We start from the raw sequence: 21,806 nt of genomic DNA, 5'->3' as shown, positions 1-21,806 counted from the left end.
TATTTTATTTTGGGGCGGTTTTTCGGGGGTGGTTTACGTCGCTCCGATGTAAACTGTCTTTAACCAGTCAGAGCAGTCTATGCAGAACAGTATAGACGAAGCAGGAGGAGTTGCTACCCTGGTTGCTGTCAGTTGTACAGGCGAGAATGTAGGGACTCAGTAGCTTTAATTGTTCTTGCAATATGAAGAATGGAAGAAGACGATGTGACTATTAGAGAGCAGAATTTCCACAGCCAAGTTCGGGAGTACATCGTAAGTAGCGGAGCGGCTAGTCGAGCCTAGCTCGCTAACGGTTGCTAGCGTTAGCTTTGCCTGTCAGTTTGACTCGGCAGTATTCGTTTAAGCTTGATATTGTATTTTAAGACCCACTTAAAAAAATGTAAAAAGAAACAATGAAATTTGATGCCCGGTTATGTCACACACCAAGTTGGGTTTAAATATAAAAAAGCGCGTGAACCCGCTAATTAACACGAGCTTCCGTTAACGCTAGCTGCCACCAAGTTAATCACAGGAGAACTTGGCTAACCCACTATATGATGTTATTTGGCATGTAAACATCCCCACGGTTAAGTAGAGGTATCTGTAACTGTGGCATTGACAAAATGTCAGGGTCCTGTCTAATTCAAGCTTTGTGTGTCGCATATGTTTCAAATCAGGATGAAGTGTTTATGTTCTCGCTGCTTGATGCTCCGTTTAAAAACCGTACACTTTTTCGCAGTCACCATATCAGATTTTTATCGCATGATATTGTCGTAATACCTGGTCTTTACATTTTATCGTAGAGTTTGGCTGCAAAGATAAGCTATACTTTATCTTTAAAGTTGGGTAATCTTTGTGTTACAGAAGCCACCATATGACACGTAATCTGTACAAACTAGTTTAAATTAAATAAATTAAAATTTAGTACAGAGTAACCGTATCAGATTTTGACTGCAGGTTTATCCTGCTCACCAGATGATATTGATAATTATAGTGATATCTTTGTGGAAAAATCCATCTTCACTCATGATGTGTTTATTAATATAAGTTATATTATACAGTGGTTTATTGTAGTTTTTTTAAAAGATAGAAATAACAGGAAAAATGCACCTGCTTTTGTTAAGTGAGGCATGAGGACTAATCATGATTACATTCATAGTCACTCGTCATAGCTCCATTTTGAGCATAAAACCTCTGTTTAATATGTTTTTATTTTTAAACACAGTACCATTATGTCCTTTTTACCTCCCAGCTGTAAAAGGCTGATGGGGTATTATCACCTGAGTGGGTAGATGTTGTTGACAAGCAAGTGTGTGACTGCGATAACTCAAGGCGGCATAGGAGTTTGAAATTAATACTACAGGTGTAGCTAAAAATCTCAGACAAGTTTGAATGTCAGTGACCTCAACCTCAAGGTCAGAGGTTAAGTTGTTTTTTGAAAATCTTGTGAAAGCGATAACTTGAGAAGAAGGTGGCGTAGGATTTTCTAATTGACACCATACATGTATCTACTAGGAGGCTGAGGGGTAGCACTGGCGTCCACCAGTATTTCTAAAAACGATCATCAGTCAATATCGGTGTAATGCCACATCCCAGTGTAGACCGTCCATCCATTTTCTTCTGATTATCCAGTACAAGGGGCGGGGTACACCCTGGAAATGTAACCAGTTTGTCTCATATGTCATTCACTGTGTAATTAGGGGTGATTAAATCCCATTATATGATCATTTAAAGCCTTCCTGCTTTAGTAGAATTAACATTGTTAATGTTTTGATAGTTATATCTATGCATTTTATGTAGAAGACCATTTTGTTGACATGTTACAGTCTGTTGAATTTGGCAAATAATATAAAGGTGATTTGTGACAATGCAATATGCATGTATGTTAGGTTCTTATCGGAGAGATGTTTCCCCACTGCAACGGTACATTCTGTCTTTCAAGAAACTATCTAATGCAATCACCAGCCATCTAAATTAAATTAGAGTTCAGTGGTCCCTGGGACCTAAAGGCTGCTTGAATAGTTACCAGTCAAGACTGTCTACTGACTTTTCATCCAAAATAAGGTTTTTATAAACGTTCTACCACTGTATTTGCTGTTGCAGATTTCTTCCATAGATTTCAAATTTGGATTTCCTTGAATGTCATATCTCTCTCGTTAAGTCTCTCTTTCTGTGTGTTAGAGACTGTCCATAGTAACTTTTAAGCTCACAATACAAAAAATATAGCATTGCTAAGTAACACAACCACCTAATTTATTCATGTGGCAGTTATCTTATCAGCAGTGTGTCACCTGTTCTTTTTTACACAGCATACGGTAGAAGCTGTTTAATTTCATTTAGATGTATCAATACAAAGTTTGTCCAGCAGAGTGGCTCTAGACTTACCTATTTGTGAAATGCTTTGCTAGAAACTCCATTTCTTTTTTTTAAAACAACTTTAATATACTGTCTATCAGTGTTTTTCCAAAATTAGCCTTTGGGTATACAGTTTCCTGTCTTTTCTCATTGAATTGTGGTGTCTTGATGTCTCCATAGCTCTAGGTGGGAGAAAAAAAACAAATAAAAGAAAACTAAAAGAGTAAAAAAGGTTTCAGTTTTCAGAGGTTTAGAGTAAGTCTCCTTAATTATTCCTGTCAGAATCTTGTGTAATATAGAGACTATCAGATATCTCAGCACTAAGCAAGGCCAACATCTGAGCTTTAGCTTGCACATTTTGTCCTGAGCCTGTACGCCTGGATGTCAGTATCTTATATCAACATTTCTAACTGCAAATCGTTCTGTGTGATGGATTAACATCAGTGTATCATTTCATCTTGATGTCTGTGGTGAGTCAGCTTATGGATGGATTTTTTTAATTTTAATTTTTTATACAGGTGCCAGGCGACTGATATTTTCCAGTTATTGTGTGTACTTGTTTTGCAGTTGGGGTTACTGTAGGTTAGGCTTAAAGTCAGTAAACATCTCTCAGTGACAGGACCTCATGTTCTCATCAGGCCCTAACTGGGAATCATTTTTCTTCCACAATGAAACCACTTGTAAATAATAATGCAAAAATTCTGTGCCTATGTTTAGCAAGAATGTAGAAAATTAGGTTACTGAGAAAAATCAGGTTAGAGTTGAATAATTTTGACCACAGTTCACACATGTTTTGGACAGTAATCATATTTCTTTGTCATCTCATCACAAAGCTTGTAGGTCATTATCAGGCTTTCACATTTTTTTGTAGACTATTAACCATTGTATTTTACAAAATAAAAAGTTTTATTATAATTGATGTCACAATCAGCCATTGTTTAGTAGTAGTTATAATAATAATAATAATAATAATAATAATAATAATAATAATAATAATTATTATTATTATTATTATTATTATATTTTTTATTTTATTTTATTTTTTTTTATGAGATTGTTACCATTATGAGAAAGTACTTTTTACTACTTAAGTTTCTGAAAAGGCTGTTCTTTTTCAGTATATTCATCTGTGATGCTAAACCAAAATCATATTCTTCCATTATTAAATACCCAGACTAGTGACACTTTAACCAAAAGGAGGGACAAATTATTAATTTCACCAGTTTATTCTGGTTTATTGCTAATGTTTTTGCCTTGTGGTGGTCATCACAGCATTAGGAAAGATCCTTCCCTTGTCTAATAAGCATCTTTCTGATAATCTGGCAATAATTAAAGTTTGGAAATGTGTTAGAGAAGTCTGAAGATAATGCTATTTAAGGTAATGCACACATCAAAAACACACTCAAGCTAATGGTATACAGTACTGCCCAGAATGTACCTCTGTTAATAATATTGTTTTTAATAACTTAATCTGCAAAATAGATGGATATTTCAGGTTTTTGTCTCTGAAATCAAACTACTCCTGAATGAGTTTTATTGCCACAGTACATGAAAACAAGTTGATTATTTATCTGTTAAGCCCCTTTTAGCGGGGAAAAAGGTATTGCTGTTCTTCCGTTCAAGCCAATTTCCACCAATTTGGTAACATAGGATTGTAATGCTGAAACGATTGTTGTGCCAAATTCTGTTTTTCAAAAAAGCTTATTTTTCCCTCTCAGCACATCTTTTTCCTTTACTTTTGCCCTCCTTAAAGGTCAAAATTCACTTCCGGCAAGCCTGTGGGAGGTTTCTTTCACCTCACATGAAAAGGCATTTTTCCCTTGTTTTATGGCCCCTAAATTCTGTTGAATTGGCCAAAAATAATTGACGTTATGGATTTTGCCCCAGTGAGTGAATGTATAAAATAAGTTTTTGGAAATGGTTTGCAACCTGGTTAAATGACGTCCCCTTGTCAACACTCGCTGATTTTTCCTTTACATAGAATGCAAATGTAAAAATTTTTTTTGAGGGAAAATGGATTGATAAGAAGGGTAGTAGCACTGGCGTTCACTGCTGTGCCTGAAAGTTGCTGTTATCTCCTCAGAGACTGCTGTGTCTTTGTGTCTGTGCTGCTTTATCAGCTCTGTGCACCTGATGATGTCTTGTTCAGGGTTTGCCACTTTGTGGACATCATTCGGCTTGCACCAGCATCACTACAGAATTTATAGCTAGAAACATATGAGCAGTCTTTCATTTGATAGGGGACTGCATATGATAGGAAAAAATGTTTTTGTTGCTGCTGTCACATTATGACATTTGGCATTTCTTATTATGCCAGTTTGCCTGTCTGTGTTGTGTATGTCCGCCTGGCATCTGGTTGAATCCTCTCATAACCCCAGCTCGGCCGCAGTGAGCTATGTGGTGTTGACAAGGTGCAAAGTGCTGAAGTGGGAGCTTCTAAGATTAGTTGCGTCCTGGTCACTGTCACAGGAGAAGAAGGGAATGTGGAAAGTGATCTTTCTGTGGCTTGTTTTGAGGCTGTGGTTATCTAATTTGTGGACCACTTTGCATGTAGCTTCGACCTAATTAGTGTCATCAGACAAATAAGAGCAACAATGCAATTCTCACTTTCCTACTTTAATCGAATAAATGGGTCATATTAAACATCTTAGTTGCCACTGTTAATGTGCTATCATGTGGTTGCAATTAAGGTTTCTGCATAAACTTTGCAACTGACATAAGGGACATGCACAATTGAGTTGCAGTAATCATTTACTGGTACACAAAAAAAGTAAATTGCTCAATATTAGAGCATGAGAAGTTATTGACTTGCTTTAATGCAAAATGCAAAATTGCTTTTATGCAAATAATTAGAGGTTACACCATTACAACTAAAAGTTACCTTGTGTGAGCTCAGAATATGTTGGTCATTGTAAGAAATCTGCCATTGCTGTTAAACGGCAGTCTTGATCTTTTAACATCCACACCGTTTAGTCCATTCATATCAGACTCTGGTTTGTTTTTCCTTTTGGTGCAGTTCATTTGTGAACACGGTAATCGCTTTTGGGTGTGGACCAAAACAACTGGTCTCCCGAGGTGGTCTCAGTCTCAGTTCCAAAGAAACTCCAGAGTGACGTGTAGGCTACAAGTTTGAGCTAAATGCCTTCTTATAGCCAGCTATTCTTTGCGACAGACACCATAGACAGTCGAGTTTTGCCTAAAATATTATTCAGATAAATACAAATGTTGGGATTGAAGTCTCCTTTGTTATCTACTAGTTCAGAACACATCAATTTCTTCCTGTATTTACTTCTGTTGATCCTATTATTTTACAGTATTGGGAGAGATGGTCAAGCCTGATAATGCCTTGGATATAAATGAATTCCCAGTGTGTTCCTCAGAGTGGGGGAGCACAGCTTGTACATTTAACAGTGGTATCGCAGTAAAGCTCTGAGAAGAAGGTTTTGATCTTTCAACTTCATCATATAAAAACACAATAACTACTCTGTACCTAAGACCACGTATTACTGATTTTGAGCTGCACACAATGGTATTAGCATTGTATATACACCATATGGTGTAAGAAATACTTTGACAATCCTTTTAATACCTAAGTGTGTCATAGTCTTAATGTGGGATATTTTGGGGTTTAAAATCTGCTGGGTGGATGGTGCATATGGTGTCTCCAATGTGCTGATTCATCCCTTGTCATAATAAATCCTGCATTAAAATTCTTGTGATGTTGTTTCAGATTTGCTTCCTCCTGTTTGCCGTCCTCTACATCGTGTCCTACTTCATCATAACCAGATACAAGAGGAAGAGTGGTAAGTGCTGTGCAAAATGTGAGTTCAGACTAAAATTCTCGCCTGTCTGTAACACGTAAAAAGCAGCGCTGTGTCTGCGGTGAAACGATTCTCACACCAAGCATAACAGAGGTTTGCTTATTTTGTCATTTATGCTGTGTTTGCTCACACTCAGAACCCATGATTTTTTACAGCCAAGGATACTATAGTTGTTTGCTTTGGGTCACACCCACGCCTGAACACAGCCTGCTTTGTGTTGGAAGGGCTGTGGCCACATTAATCCACTTGGTCACAAAAGCTGTTAGGTTAATGCTGACATAACTTGTCCTGTGAGGTTGATAACTTCAGCTACGTCACCTAAAACATTGATTGTAACCTGTGTGACAAACAAGGAGATAAGAACAAGAAGAAAAGAAAAATACAAACATGTAGCACAAAAATAGTCATGTAGATAATGTGAACTCTTTCCCATTTTCCCAAGGCTAATATAGTTTGTCCAGGTCACCCAGCCTTACCTTGTCTTATTTTAAAAGTAGACCACTTCACATCAGAAATCCCTTCTGGAGATTTAAACTGTAGAAAACTAGGCTGCACCCAGTGGTTTGGGTTTTGGGTTATAGAGCAAATAATGTGTGAGTATTTTAGCTTCCATCATCAAATTTTTTTATTTTTTTTATTTTTTTGCTTTAGATAATAGAATCAGAGATTTGATTCAATTGAATTTTCTTTATATAGTGCCAAAGCATTAGCACAAGTCTTCTCAAGGTACTTAACATGATAAGGTAAGCACTTGCAACAGTGTAGAGGAAAAACTCTTTTAAAACAGGAAGAAGGCTCAGATAGGATGTGTGACCATGTGCATCCAGCTGTTTACTGTCAGTGGAGAATATCAACACTTGTATGGTTGTAAAAAGCATTATTAGTACGGTACAGGTCCAAGGGTTATTCTGGTTCTGGGTGGGACTTCTTTGGATTGCCTTGTTACGCTTAACCATTTGTGACATAGAAATTTCCACTATCCACAATTAACTGAATCCCAAGGTAACAAAACTGGTACATAATATTTAAGGGTACAACATTCTTAGCCTGCTGTTTGACGTTTTTCCCCTGATGACGTATATAAAATCGATGCAGCCTCTTGTTTACTTGTTGGTTTGTGAAATGTTTTCGCTGACTCTTAGTGTTTTGACACTCAGTGTGCCAAGTGAGGTATGGGTCTGACTGAAGGTGGAAGCTCATTGGCCGACGTTTGGTTTTTTGCAAAAAGTGAAGGCTGTTGGCTTTAGTTTTCAGACCTGGACGCATCCATTTTTTTTTCAGCTGTCTGAAATTTGTTCTGTATTTGTACTGATAGTTAATCATACATTTTGGTTTTGTATGGTGAGTAGAGAATATCAGATACTTTGAGCTATCTGTATGAAAGCGTTCATTATGTTATTATATCCATGTTGCTGTTTTTTTTTTTTTTTTTTCTCTTCTATGTTTGCCCAGAGTTTGTTTTTTGTCTTGTTTGTTTTTCGTAGTCTTCCTGTGCTCTCCTGTCTCTTCTCTTTTCCCCCACACTCCCCAACCAGGGGTGGCAGATACAGTGGGGCAAAAAAGTATTTAGTCAGCCACCGATTGTGCAAGTTCCCCCACTTAAAATGATGACAGAGGTCAGTAATTTGCACCAGAGGTACACTTCAACTGTGAGAGACAGAATGTGAAAAAAAAATCCATGAATTCACATGGTAGGATTTGTAAAGAATTTATTCGTAAATCAGGGTGGAAAATAAGTATTTGGTCACCTCAAACAAGGAAAATCTCTGGCTCTCACAGACCTGTAACGTCTTCTGTAAGAAGCTTTTCTGTCCCCCACTCGTTACCTGTATGAATGGCACCTGTTTGAACTCATCATCTGTATAAAAGACACCTGTCCACAGCCTCAAACAGTCAGACTCCAAACTCCGCCATGGCCAAGACCAAAGAGCTTTCGAAGGACACCAGGAAAAGTATTGTAGACCTGCACCAGACTGGGAAGAGTGAATCTACAATAGGCAAGCAGCTTGGTGTGAAAAAATCAACTGTGGGAGCAATCATCAGAAAATGGAAGACATACAAGACCACTGATAATCTCCCTCGATCTGGGGCTCCACGCAAGATCTCATCCCGTGGGGTCAAAATGATCATGAGAACGGTGAGCAAAGATCCCAGAACCACACGGGGGGACCTGGTGAATGACCTGCAGAGAGCTGGGACCAAAGTAACAAAGGTCACCATCAGTAACACACTACAACGGCAGGGAATCAAATCCTGCAGTGCCAGACGTGTTCCGCTGCTGAAGCCAGTGCATGTCCAGGCCCGTCTGAAGTTTGCCAGAGAGCACATGGATGATACAGCAGAGGATTGGGAGAATGTCATGTGGTCAGATGAAACCAAAGTAGAACTTTTTGGTATAAACTCAACTCGTCGTGTTTGGAGGAAGAAGAATACTGAGTTGCATCCCAAGAACACCATACCTACTGTGAAGCATGAGGGTGGAAACATCATGCTATGGGGCTGTTTTTCTGCCAAGGGGACAGGACGACTGATCCGTGTTAAGGACAGAATGAATGGGGCCATGTATCGTGAGATTTTGAGCCAAAACCTCCTTCCATCAGTGAGAACTTTGAAGATGAAATGAGGCTGGGTCTTCCAACATGACAATGATCCAAAACACACCGCCCGGGCAACAAAGGAGTGGCTCCGTAAGAAGCATTTGAAAGTCCTGGAGTGGCCTAGCCAGTCTCCAGACCTCAACCCCATAGAAAATCTGTGGCGGGAGTTGAAAGTCCGTGTTGCTCGGCGACAGCCCCAAAACATCACTGCTCTCGACAAGATCTGCATGGAGGAATGGGCCAAAATACCAGCTACTGTGTGTGCAAACCTGGTAAAGACCTATAGTAAACGTTTGACCTCTGTTATTGCCAACAAAGGTTATGTTACAAAGTATTGAGTTGTATTTTTGTTATTGACCAAATACTTATTTTCCACCCTGATTTACGAATAAATTCTTTACAAATCCTACCATGTGGATTCATGGATTTTTTTTTTTCACATTCTGTCTCTCACAGTTGAAGTGTACCTCTGGTGCAAATTACTGACCTCTGTCATCATTTTAGGTGGGGGAACTTGCACAATCGGTGGCTGACTAAATACTTTTTTGCCCCACTGTAGCTGCCTCTCTGAATCTAAATTAAAATTAAGTTCTTTTTTCTCACCATCACCAATTGCTCTCTTGTAAGGGAATTATATGGTTGCTGGGATTTCCTGACATTGTGGGGTCTTTACATCATAATGTACCATAAAGTGCTTTGAGGAAACTGTTGTATTACAAAGCTGAAATGACCTGTGTTAGATTATGTTCTGCTGTACTTACATATACAGTGTAGTCTTTGCAGAGTCTATAGTCTGACTCAGGATTTCTCCTTGAAACTGAAGGACTTTTGTTTCCCTCTTTAGATGACCACGAGGATGAAGATGCTGTTGTCAACAGAATATCGTGAGTGTGGGATTTTGTTCCGTACAAAAATTAAAAAAAAAATTCTTTATTTGTAGATGCTAACCATTAATTTTCTTAATTAAATTAAATGAATTTTCTGCAATTCAGAATTTACTGCGTCCAAATCAGTTAATTCATTTAATGTAGAAAGTAAGAAGAAGACGAGCTTAAGCAAAATAATCATTAATTACTAATAACCAGAAAAATGTTTTCATAAATTTGCTCCCCAACAATCTGTATGTTTCAAAAATGGTTTCATTTTCTAGACCAGTGATGAAGGTATCACATCACTCCAGCTAGGATCTTACATCCACCCTTCATTGTATGACTGCTGTCATCGCATTCGTCCTGCCTGCTTATTTCCAGCTGGAGGACATGGTACCTTAGGGTCCTGCGCACACAATAGATAGCATGCCTGATTAACATGCTTTTTTAGCAAACGGGTGTCGGGCCCACTGAGCAGCTGGTCACTGCCTTGGGCAGAGTCTGGACACTATATTGTGAAAAAATACCCAGTTTATGCCTTTTGTTGTTCGTGGACTAAGGCAAAGGTGGTGAAGGTTTAGTTTTATTTAAGTGGCTACTGATTCTAAATAAGCTAATATGTTGCTTGCTGGAAATGTTTATCCGTGTGACACACTCCCACTTGATGCAAGTGGCCTTTTTTTATTTTTATTTTTATTTTTTTAGAATATACAATAATCTAAACTAATCTAATCTTTCAGTAAGTAAACGATTTTTCCTTTTGGTGTTGTTATGTGGAATTGCCCTAACATGAGTCTGTACGTGTGTCTATGTCTGTGTGTTGATTACATTTACAGATTGTACTTGTGCACCTTCACTCTGGCAGTGTCGGGTGGTGCCGTCTCCTTATTGCCTTTCTCAATCATTAGTAATGAGATCCTGCTCTCCTTCCCCCAAAACTACTACATTCAGTGGCTCAATGGCTCCCTCATTCACGGTCAGTAGTTCACACAGTTTATCCCAGTTTTCATTTTCTCTTTTTTGTTTATGAAATACTTCACTGTAAAGAAAATTTGTCTTCCAGCGTATTTGATCATAATAACAGTCAGTTCAGCTTTTCACATTAATGTCAGGATAAAAAAAGTTGTGCTCATTAACATTCTGTGTACATTACATTGGACTACTAACCACAGATGTGGTGTGAATGTGATCCAACCTCAGTCTGGATCAGCTACTAGTTGTACATTGCAAGTCTGAGGTTTAAAAAAAAAAAATTCTGTGATGCAGCAATGTACTATAGATGTGGTCTGTACAGGCTAGCATTTCTCCGTGTTCACCAGTCATCCAGAACACAGCATCTTCTATCTTCCATTTGTCTTTGTTGCTCCCACTCCACACACATCTGGCCATTAAGTAGACTGAACATTTTCACATGGTTTGTAGTGATGAAATTTGGTTTGCTTGGATTCTTCTTTTTGGAAAAAAAAAAACAAATTACGAATCGCCAACTAATTCGGACCAACATAAATGAACTGTAGGTGTGAAAATACCCTAAGAGTGTACTTATTGTGTTTTTGTGGAGTTCCTAGTAGAGATTAATATAAATCCAGACAATAGAGTTTTCTAAAACTAATTATAGTAATTCTCACTAAGTAATTATTTGGTGACTCATCAACATTAATAGCATCCAAACGGGATCTGTCTATAGAAGGAATGTCAACCTGGATCAGTGAAACTTGCCTTTCTGTCAGTGTTAAAGTTATACTCCGAGATATCTTAATATAAGAGACAAATATGCAGTTCAAACAGTATCACAAAGTTGTCAGCACAACTTTGGGGGTTTAAATTGTAGGATTAAATGTGTAATACCACAAAAAAGAATGCCAAGAATGCCCAGTACCGTATTTTCACGACCATAAGGCGCACTGTGCTAAAAGGCGCAGTCTCAGTTATGTGTGCCCTTACTGTATTTAACACACACATAAGGCGCACTGGACCATAGGGCGCATACAAGTACCGTATGCGTATTTAAAAATAAAGCGGGAGCAAACCTGAATTCGGTACCTTACTCACATTTCTATTGCCGGTAATCGTCATCATCAACAACACACAAGCATACAAGTGTGCGTATTTAAAAATAAAGCAGGAGCAAAACAAAGTTTGGTACTCACATTTTTATCATCAATCAAACCCATCGAAGTCCTCATCCTCTGTGTCTGAATTGAACAGCTGCGCTAAATCTCCATCAAACATGCCAGGTTCACTGTCTTCACTGTCAGAGTCACTTTCCGTGCCGTGCAGCTCCTCGGAAACGATGCCGGCTTTTGCGAAAGCTCGAACAACAGTGCCAGCAGACATGTTAGCCCAAGCATCTACAATCCATTGGTAACTCGCCCGGCGCTGCCTTCCACTCTTAGTGAAACTGTGGTCTCCACCGGTCATCCATCGCTCCCAGGCCGCTCGCAGCCTTACTTTGAACGGGCGGTTCACACCGATGTCCAGCGGTTGGAGTTCCTTTGTCAGGCCTCCCGGAATGACAGCAAGCTCACAGTTCATTTGCTTCACAAGTTTTTTCACATCGGCTGTGAGATGGGCACGCATAGAGTCACAGATCAACAGCGATGGTGATGCGTGGAAAAAACCACCTGGTCTCCTTACATACACCTCCCTCAGCCAGTCTTTCATCATTTCCTCATCCATCCAGCCCTTTTCATTTGCCTTAATGATGATTTCTGCTGGAAACTTCTCTTTAGGCAAAGTCTTTCGCTTAAAAATCACCATAGGCGGCAGTTTCTGTCCATTAGCATGGCAGCCAAGCACAACAGTAAAAGAAGACTTTTCATACCCCGTTGTGCGTATCGCTACCGTGCTGGTCCCCTGCTTCTCCACAGTGTGACTCACCGGGATGTCAAAAGTGAGCGGGACCTCGTCCATGTTTGTGATGTGGCTGGGCTGGATGTTTTTGTCGCCGATGTGTTTGCTGCAGTAGGAGCGGAAGATGGCCAGCTTTTCCTTATAATCCGCTGGAAGTTGCTGCGCTACCGTAGTCCTGGTCCGGATGGAAAAATGGCACCGTTTCATAAAACGAAAGCACCAAGACGGACCTCCTTGGAAATGTTCAATGTTCATCTCTTCAGCTAGTGAAACTGCTTTTAGCCGAATGGTGACCGTCGAAACGCTTCTCCCGCTCGCTCTTTGCTCGATGATCCACCGCTCGAGTCTTTCCTCCAACTCGAGCCACCTCGCCATATGTCCGCGGAAACTCAGCTGCGTTTTCTTGACCTGCCGGAGCTTGTTTTCCAGCTTCCTCCGTTTGCGAACCATCGATTCGTTAATCTTAAATTCTCTCGCCGTTGCTCGATTTCCATGTTCCTCCGCGTAGCTGATGGCCTTCAGTTTAAACTGTGCTTCGTAAGCGTGTCTCTTTGCCATTTTCAGGGTTGTTAAAACAACGATGTCCTGCATAATGCACATACCTGTTCTTTTATACAGGTATGTGCGATTGTCCCGGTATATACGATCAACGCCCACACTTCACCCTTTAACGTTCTCATGGTGTTCTCTACTACATCCTCCTTACAACACATAGGGCGCACCGCGCTATAGGGCGCGCCGCACTTTTTGAAGAAAATCTAAGACTTTTAAGTGCGCCTTATGGTTGTGAAAATACGGTAATTAATAAACAAAGTTTTTGTTAATGCACATAAAATGTTTTCTATAGTAGATAAATTACTTTGGTGTAGTATGAAGATCCACAGCTGTAAGTTTTGACACCTGTAGTCTATAAAGTCCTCTATCATACAGTGTATCTAGTTTCAATTTGTGGACATTAATGCGCGTTTATGGTGACACATTCATTTATCTCAGAGTAACTACGTGACAGTGTATCTTATTCACTCACCTTACACATCTTATTATGAAGATTTAAACACCAATGATGTTAATTATCTGGGTTATGTTTGTGTAGAAAAGATAACATTAAGTGTCCTTTGGTGCACAAAGTCTAAACATGAATCAGTTCCATTGTGTTTGCACTAAAACTAAAAGAAAACATGCTGACTTTGAGAATTTTTAGATGTTTATAAAGGGAGAAAAAAGGTGAAACCTATTAAAAATATCTTATGTGCTAGAATTTTGTAGAGTAAGTTAAAGCTTTGATTAAGCCAAATAATGCATTAGATAATAAGAAATGTGGTCTCTTTGTACAAACACTGACACAGTTTGCTTCCTATGACTGTTGAGAAACTTTGTATTTGTTGAAACATGACTTTGCTATACAAAAAAAAAAGAATAGATGTGTCACCAGATGGGGTGCTAACAAATGAAAGAAGCCAGTTTGTTTTTCCCCTTAAACCATTTGAGATTGAGAATTATTTATTTGCACTGCCAGTGCTAATTACCTGCTTCTGTTAAGGCTGTTTGATGTTCAAGTATCCACCAGGTGGCAGTAGAGTCCATGACTTAGAAACTGCCAAAAGGGCACTCAACAGACAAAACTGTCTTAACTTAAATTGCAATTTAGGAAACTCTGTGAATGAATCTTTGGCACATGTCCCCTTCATAATGAAACATTTTTTTAATAATATATTGTCTCTGTATATGTCTGTTTGGTTACTGCAGGTCTGTGGAACCTGGTGTCACTGTTCTCCAATCTTTGCCTCTTCGTCCTGATGCCATTTGCCTATTTCTTTTTGGAGTCTGAGGGATTTGCAGGATCGAAAAAGGTACAAACTATGGGTCTTTATCTAAAAATGAGAAAAAAGTTGCCAACCTATCCAACTGTTCTAAATCTCTGTTAGCAGCATATCAATTTTTTTTTTTTTTGTAATACATGTTTATTGATGCCTTTAAAAAATTATGGACAAGGTAGAATTTCATTACAAAAAATTATTTGGACAATTTTTTTTGGTTTAAAAAAAAAACAAACAAACTTGGAAGTCATTAAAAACAGTTCATAGTAAAATTTTGTGTGGTACTGTACTCTAGGCTGTTATGTATTTGAATGCTCTAATACCTATGCAAGAGGTTTTCTCTTAGCAACCAGAGCAGCAGCAGGTGCTTAGTGCTTGCCCTCTCCCTGACTCATGCCACTGACCGTAACTGCCACCGCAAAAAGCTCATTAACCATGAAAGTCTGAATCTGGTCTTCACCCAGTGCCACATCCTGACAAACCCTTTCAATATGGCCATAGGCTGCAAACGCTTCAACACTGCTGCATCGGCCCCACTGATTTAAAGCCTGATTCCTTGTCACCTCCTCCCCAGCCCCCTAAAATAAAACTTCAAAAGGACAAGCTAATAATCGAGTTGTAAGGCTCAGCGAACTTCCTTGTTTAATTGATTACCCCCCCCCAAAAAATGGGCTGGGGGCTCGTGTTCCAAACGTCCATAAAGTCGCAGCAACATGACAGCACAATAGAGCCTTGCAAAATGGAGGGCCAAAGATTTACTTTTAATACGCCTCTATCCTGTGTCACAGTTTGAAACCTCTCTGGTTTATGTCCCTCCTGGCAAAAGCACATAAAAATTAGTTTGTACTGTAGTGTATAGCGAGTTCTTTTCTTCCTCAGCCCACTAATTTGTTTCGGTTGGATTTCTTCAGTAGAGGGCAAGCCCTGATGTGTAGGAAGCAGGATGAGGGCCTCTTTCACATTTCTCCCTTTTGTTCTTTTTCATTTCAGCAAGACTGTTTCTTGCAATACAGCTTCCATAAATGTGCCTAGAGGAAGTACTGTTCAGTGTTGAGCTGCACTTCCAGGTATATATTTTGTTGGTTCTGTGCTAAGGCAAGGGTGGAAATGATATACCCACTCCTCCATTTAATCGCCCTCCAAAAAAACAAAACAAAAAGCCCGAGCTGCCTGCAGAGTGAATTATACAGCCGACGGCAAGATAAATGTAAAAGCAGATCTGTGTTTTTATAATGTGATATTATCCCTTTATCCAATAACAGCATTAGACTGCTATGCCATAAGGTTTTATGTGGCATTTTAACCCACTGGGCTAATGTTATAGCACTGCGAGTTCCCTTTGAGTGCGGAAATGAAGTGAATGATGAATTTCACTTCTAACGTCGTAAGTCAGCCTTTTCATGTGGCTGTGTTTACTTTTGACGATGTACTAAAAGACGCCAACAGATTAAAGATGTTTTTTTTTTTTTTTTTTTAAATGTTGTTGTTTTTTAATGTTCAACTCTTTAGAGGCTCTGTCACCTGAATGATTGATAGTTTAACAAATTGTCCAAATTGTGGATGAATCAAGAGCGACTTAAGGTTTTGATGTCAGATGTTATGATTTAGCTTTATTTGCTGCTGTAAAATGTCTACCGCTTTACTGCTGTGTTCTCAAATCTTTGCAGAAGAGCTGCATCACTGAGGCAAGTAAAGGTTGTTGTTTAGTTTGTTTTTAGGTTCTGATCATATTTAGAAATTGAGATACTACATTGTTGGTGATGTACTTATCAAATATTGTCCACTTTTTCTTTTTTGCAGCATTAGCAAAGGAATTTAGATAAATAAAAAAAGAAAATTGCCATTATTGTCTCTCTGTTACTTGTCTCCACACCACCAATAGGTGGCATTGTAATGATGAGAACCATACATGTCATCCTTATTGAGATGATCAGTATGCTGTAACAAAGACTGAAGATATCAACATAAACCTTTAGTCAGTCTTCTATTTATATCAAGGAAATGTAATCACATTAATAGATAGAATTGATGAGTGTGATATCTCAGCGCTATATTTACTCAAAAACAGTGAAATCAAGGGTAAGGGTTTTGATGGTGACAACTTCCTGTTCTATTTCAACCAAAATAAGTGACAATTATTAAAGCATGCATAAAGTCTGTGAAACAGGATTTGTACAGGAACTTGTGCTTTGCAGAGAATAGTCTTTTGGTCTTCCCCACAGTATTGAAATGTGTTTGATCCTCAAACGAGTTGGAACGAGTCTGACCCCCTGACTGACCCAGCAAAGGGCCAACAGGTTTCATCTGGTAGTTAAAGAAACTCCTCATCAATCTCATCCTAAGCCCTAACCCGCCGATGATGAGAAGTGTGTTTATTGTGGAGGAGGAGGAGGAGGGGAAAGAGAAAACGTCTCGCCGAGTAAACCCGTGTGGTGTTACTAAGATACTCGTCTTTGTTGGAGCTCCACAATAGGGGCCTGGATATTTATTTCAAATCTCCTGCACATGCAGACATTTTTCCCAGGCCTTCTTTTGGGTAGGGCCAGCCGGGGAATATAAAGTGGTGTTTACATACCTTCCTTTAAGGTCACAATGTCTCCCGAAAGCTGCCTGTTACAATGTTCGTTACCATGGCGACATATTAGCTTGAGCTAGGAATTGTAAAAACGAGCAAGCGAGATTTTCCCCTCCTCTCGTGACTCAGTTTTTCAAATCTAAATGCAAAGTTCTGAAACAAAACTGAGTCTCTGCTGATTTTGTAGCTGTTTTTGAAGATTTTAAAGTAATCTGTAACTCACGTTGACTTGGTTACACAGCTTTATTTGCACTGTGGGTTAAGTTAGGTAGAGTATTATGTGTTATTAGGTGTGCTTGGTCCCTACTTTCCGCTTAACAAAACCCAGGAAGCAGCCATCTATTTGAATTCTTATTAATATAAGGATTTTATATAATCACAAGGTGCTGCCACAATAGGATGATTAAAAAAAAAAAAAAAAAAAAACCAAAAAAACAAAAGGGAGAGGGAGACTTGACAAACAACTGAAAGCTATGTTATTCATTAAAATGATTCTGTTTTCTTAAGCATCTGTACTCAAACAGATAAGCTGCTTCACTGTGGTTTGAATGATATGACTTGACACCAGCCATTTCCCTTCTGCCCTGTTTATTAAGAAGTCTTAGGAGTCCTTAGAAGTTGATTGCGCAGCTTTACAGGGCAGTGTCCCTCTCCTCTGCTTTCTGTCTTTGACACGGTCATTGCGCTGCTACCGACTGGTTGAAGGATACGCTAATAAGGTCCCTGAGCATCTGGCATGTCTTTAGCAAAGAGGGCAGGTCTTTTTGCTTGGAAGTGAAAAGGACCCTGCCCCCTTCCTCACTTATTACACTCTTGGCCCTTGTTGCACACGTCCCTGACAGTGAGCAGAAGGATGGTCCGTTGGATGATCTCTGCCATCACCTGCTGACCTGTTATGGAATGATCACAGCGACTAGGAAACGCCTGTGCCAACTTAGTTTCGTCCTGTGTTTGATTGCAACTTGATTTTACTTGGAAGTGGAAACGGGTCATGAAAGATTGGCTTTAGTTTGTCTGCAGAATACACCAGGCAACAAGCTTGTGAACTATTTCCAAAGCCCTCTGTAGCTTTGTGTGACTGGGTGGATTGGGAGAAAGATGAACTTGTCTGATTGTGTGTTTCTGTGTGTGTGGGTAGATCAATCCATGCATGTTTGTTTGCTGCCGCATATGAAGTGATTACTTTCCTCTCTGGCCACTACGCACATTTCTTAGAAAATCTCCCTTGTCTTGTACAAGCAAAGTTGCAGCCCCTCACTCGATGTCAGTGTGAGGATCGGGGGATGCTGAATATTTCAGAGCTGCTATATTTAGAGGTAGTTACACATTTAGAAAGGCAAGAATAGAAACTTTCAACGGGCACTCTAGATGCCAAGGCGCAGTCTTTTTCTTTTTTTTTCCACCCTTCCTTCACCAGTTGACAGTTTTCTTTGATCACTGATGATGACTGACTTGGATTTTCCTATTTTTAAACCACATATTTTGCGATGAGGTGCAAAGGGCTACATTTTTCCTTGCAAGAATGTGTGATCATAAGCAGAACTTTCACTGTGCTATATCATGCATGTAAATGGATCAATAAAACCATTCAAATCAGTCACTTTCAGTGTCCCCCGTTCTTTTGACCCCCCCAAATCGGTTTTGACACAGTGGATCGTTCTTCCTGCGAAGCAAGAACCAGGGGTGATAGTAAGCGAGGTGACAAGCATTGCCTTTGCCCTAAATGATCTGAATGGGTAATGATTTGAGTCTTATAAATGATTGAGAGACATATCTAAAGGGAATACACCTTCAGCATGGCCTGGACATCTTGTTAAGGTGGACTGGTGCGCTTGAGCGGACACACGTCCTGCCTGTGGTTTCTGCTTGTTCTTATGCATCCTTAAGAGACCACGTGAGGGATGTGGCTGAAGTCCCTGAAAGCATTCCTCTCTCACCTCTCTTACCTCTAGGGAACGCGATATGCTCAGACGTTGACTCCTCTCCTCCACCAGTCTCTCTCTCTCTTCCATCTCCTCCATCTTTTCTATTCAGCTGTGTTTAGCGTGCTCCCGACTGCACAGTTGAGCTGATCTGTGATGTGCTTGATTGCAACATCGATATAACGTGCAGACACTGAGCATTAGAAGGTCAGCAAAATGTGTGCTTATGTCAGCTTGTTACTGTAATTGTAGCCTATTAATTTCAATTGACTGATAAATTCATTGCTAAATATCACAACAGAAAGGCATGCGTAGTTCACTTATATGTCACCACCATGATGTCTCTATTAAGGCTCTGTATTTTTCCATAGCACTTATTTCGTGCTGACTAAAGGTCCCACCCCCTCTAACGTTACCTGTGGCTGCAGTGTCCACTTCGGCCACACTGAGGCACTCCAGACCCTGCCCATTTCACTCTCTGCCATGCTAGAAAATTCTACACTGACCCCAGAGGCTTTTCCAGAATAACACCGCAAGAGAAGGCGAGAAGCGGGAGTCATTTCTCAGTAATTGCAAAGGGATGCTACAGGGGATTTTTACTACAGAAAATTAATGAAATCTTAGAAAGAAACTTCCTTCCTTACATTACTATAGTAAATATATACTGAGTAGGTTGGTAGCAAAGTGTAGGGATCACATTTATTAAATATTAAATACGAATATTGACTATCTGACTAATGCATATTTGCACATTGAGCTGTAGAGTGGGTAGTAAGGGAATGTTAAAGTGTTTCCACTTTAAAATGCAGATGCTGAAGGTCAGGTGTGTGGAACTGTGAGGAACTAATAACTCTGCCCCCCATTTAAAACAACCAAAATTAATCTCAAGAATTAAAGCCATTTCCACTCTTTAAATAGGCTTCGTTATTATTCATGGACTTCCATGTAGCTGTTGACAAATACTGAACAGCAGCCACACAGCGAGTGTACCTGTTGGCAAATACTGAACAGCACCCACACAGCCATTATGTTAGCTGGTAACAAATTACTCGTATGTACCTAATTTAAACAATGCTCAAAAGCAGAGAGCCCTTGTTATCCCATGCACGGTAGCCTAAGCTGACGTTTGAGAGTACCAATCTGTCTTACAGTGCTAGACAGTTCAGCTCTCGGGGGTGGGAGGTTATGGAAACTGTGTGTGAACAGGTACAGGAGGACTTTATTAACCACTCAGCAGTTTGTGACCCGGAAAACCCAAATTACCCCAAACCCTCTCTTCTGCACGGCCTGAGACATGACTGTGGTGCTAAGGGAGCTCCTAATCGGCTCCAGATGGGAGGTCTGCTCTTGATCGCAGACAGTAGCTGACCCAGCCAGGCTTCATGCTCCTTGCAACACCCCAGGAACCCCTCCCCTCCTCCCTCCTCTTTTTAATTTTACCTCTACTACCACCATCCCTGGTTGGACCCATTTTTATAGACCACAATATGTGTATATAAACGAGCTGTTTTACAGAGGAGTGGATGAGAGCGTTTATGTTATGTTTGTGTGGAGTGAATGGAAATGATGCTGTTTAGTTTAAGTGAAGGAGAAGGGGCGGAAGTGAGGTTTCCTGTAAAAGTAATCATGTTCAGTTCAATATGAAATGTAGGAAACAGCACTTCTAGCTCCTTTAAAGTTCATTCCTGACTATACAAAGTATTTGAACACTTATACAGATTTGTTTTACAGATGTTCTGCTTGAATTAACGAGAACCATATTAGTGCTTCATTTAGAGGTGGGTTATAGCAAAATAGAAATATGTGGGAGACAGTACTACATGGTACATATAAGGTCAAACAAAGCATTATGTTGAATATTATCTTGTAGTTTTCTGAGCTCCCCGGTTTTAGTGTGGTCCTCAGCAGGTGTAGCTCATGCTGATGTTTTGGTTGCATGTTTAGCTGTGTTATGCTGCTGATATTGAAATGTTGTCCATTGATTGATTGGTGCTTTTGGCTGAATCAGAGCACACAGAAGGTTTCTTCATACCCCTGCATCAATCCTGTTTCTCCAGAGAAGAATAAAGTCATCAAATGCCAACGTGCCAGTTCAGTTAGCAGTCATAGCCATAACGGAACCAAGACCATATTTGACAGATTTGTCATCTCTCTCCAACATTTATTTTTTTTTTTTTACCAACTCGTTCTGGCAAATTACCTTCTGATGTTTTTCTGACACATCTTCTGTCTTTCACCTTTTCACTAAGTGGAAGCACTCTGTCAGCTTTGAGACATGTTTGTGCCCTTTTGTGTGCTCAAAAACGCACATCCCACGAAAATATTTTGTAAGCACCAGTGTTTGTTTTGTTGACTTATAAATTTTTGTATAGTTTCTGTCAACAACTTTTTTTTTTTCTTTTAACGAAAACAACTACATAAAAAAAGTAATGCTCTAGGACAAACTATGATGAAATGTATTCACACTTAAGTTGACGAATTGAAAACGAGATGAAAATGGAGAGACAAGGTCCAATCAGATTTAATCAATGTGTGTAGAAAGGCGGGACGAGTTTGGAAGTAATCAGAAGTAATCGTGCAGTCAGGTTAAATGTGCACAATTTGATCAGTCGCCAACATGCATGGTCCCGTGCATGGGAGGAAGAGAATAGTAGACATATGGACACATTTCACATTTGATGTTGAGGAAAATAAGACACTTTGTAAACCACATAGAACAACTCTCACCAATAAAAATAAAACAAACTTTTGCACTTTATACTTTAGATTTAGTCTAAAATAATCTTAAGATATTTAGTTCACTAAAATATAAGAATTTTGAGGCCTAAACCATGACTAAAACTAAATAATGTTTTAGTTAAGACTGACTAAATCTAAATTTAATATTTCTAAAACTCTGGGAATTTGGGTCCTGTGTGAATTTTGTTGTTTTGTAATGGCCAGTATATGTAAACGTAAAAATTTGACATGGTTGATAATATAACTTTTGTGTATCATCATTATGATTTTATATGCATT

The 21,806-nt window shown here is 39.4% G+C and overlaps 1 protein-coding gene across 1 annotated transcript in view; it reads left to right on the top strand.

Moving 5' to 3' along the window:
* The first annotated feature begins 43 nt into the window (after positions 1-43).
* Positions 44-21,806, top strand: part of lmbr1 (limb development membrane protein 1) — a 41,880-nt gene continuing 20,117 nt past the window's right edge. The window contains exons 1-5 of the mRNA XM_026179785.1: positions 44-252; positions 6,065-6,137; positions 9,597-9,636; positions 10,458-10,597; positions 14,221-14,324. Coding sequence (XP_026035570.1) covers positions 190-252; positions 6,065-6,137; positions 9,597-9,636; positions 10,458-10,597; positions 14,221-14,324 — 420 coding nt within the window. The 5' untranslated portion in view covers positions 44-189. The remainder of the gene's footprint in view (positions 253-6,064; positions 6,138-9,596; positions 9,637-10,457; positions 10,598-14,220; positions 14,325-21,806) is intronic.

This window comes from Astatotilapia calliptera, chromosome 9 (assembly GCF_900246225.1).
Source record: "Astatotilapia calliptera chromosome 9, fAstCal1.2, whole genome shotgun sequence".
Lineage (NCBI taxonomy): Eukaryota > Metazoa > Chordata > Actinopteri > Cichliformes > Cichlidae > Astatotilapia > Astatotilapia calliptera.
This window is presented reverse-complemented; position numbering and strand designations above follow the sequence as displayed.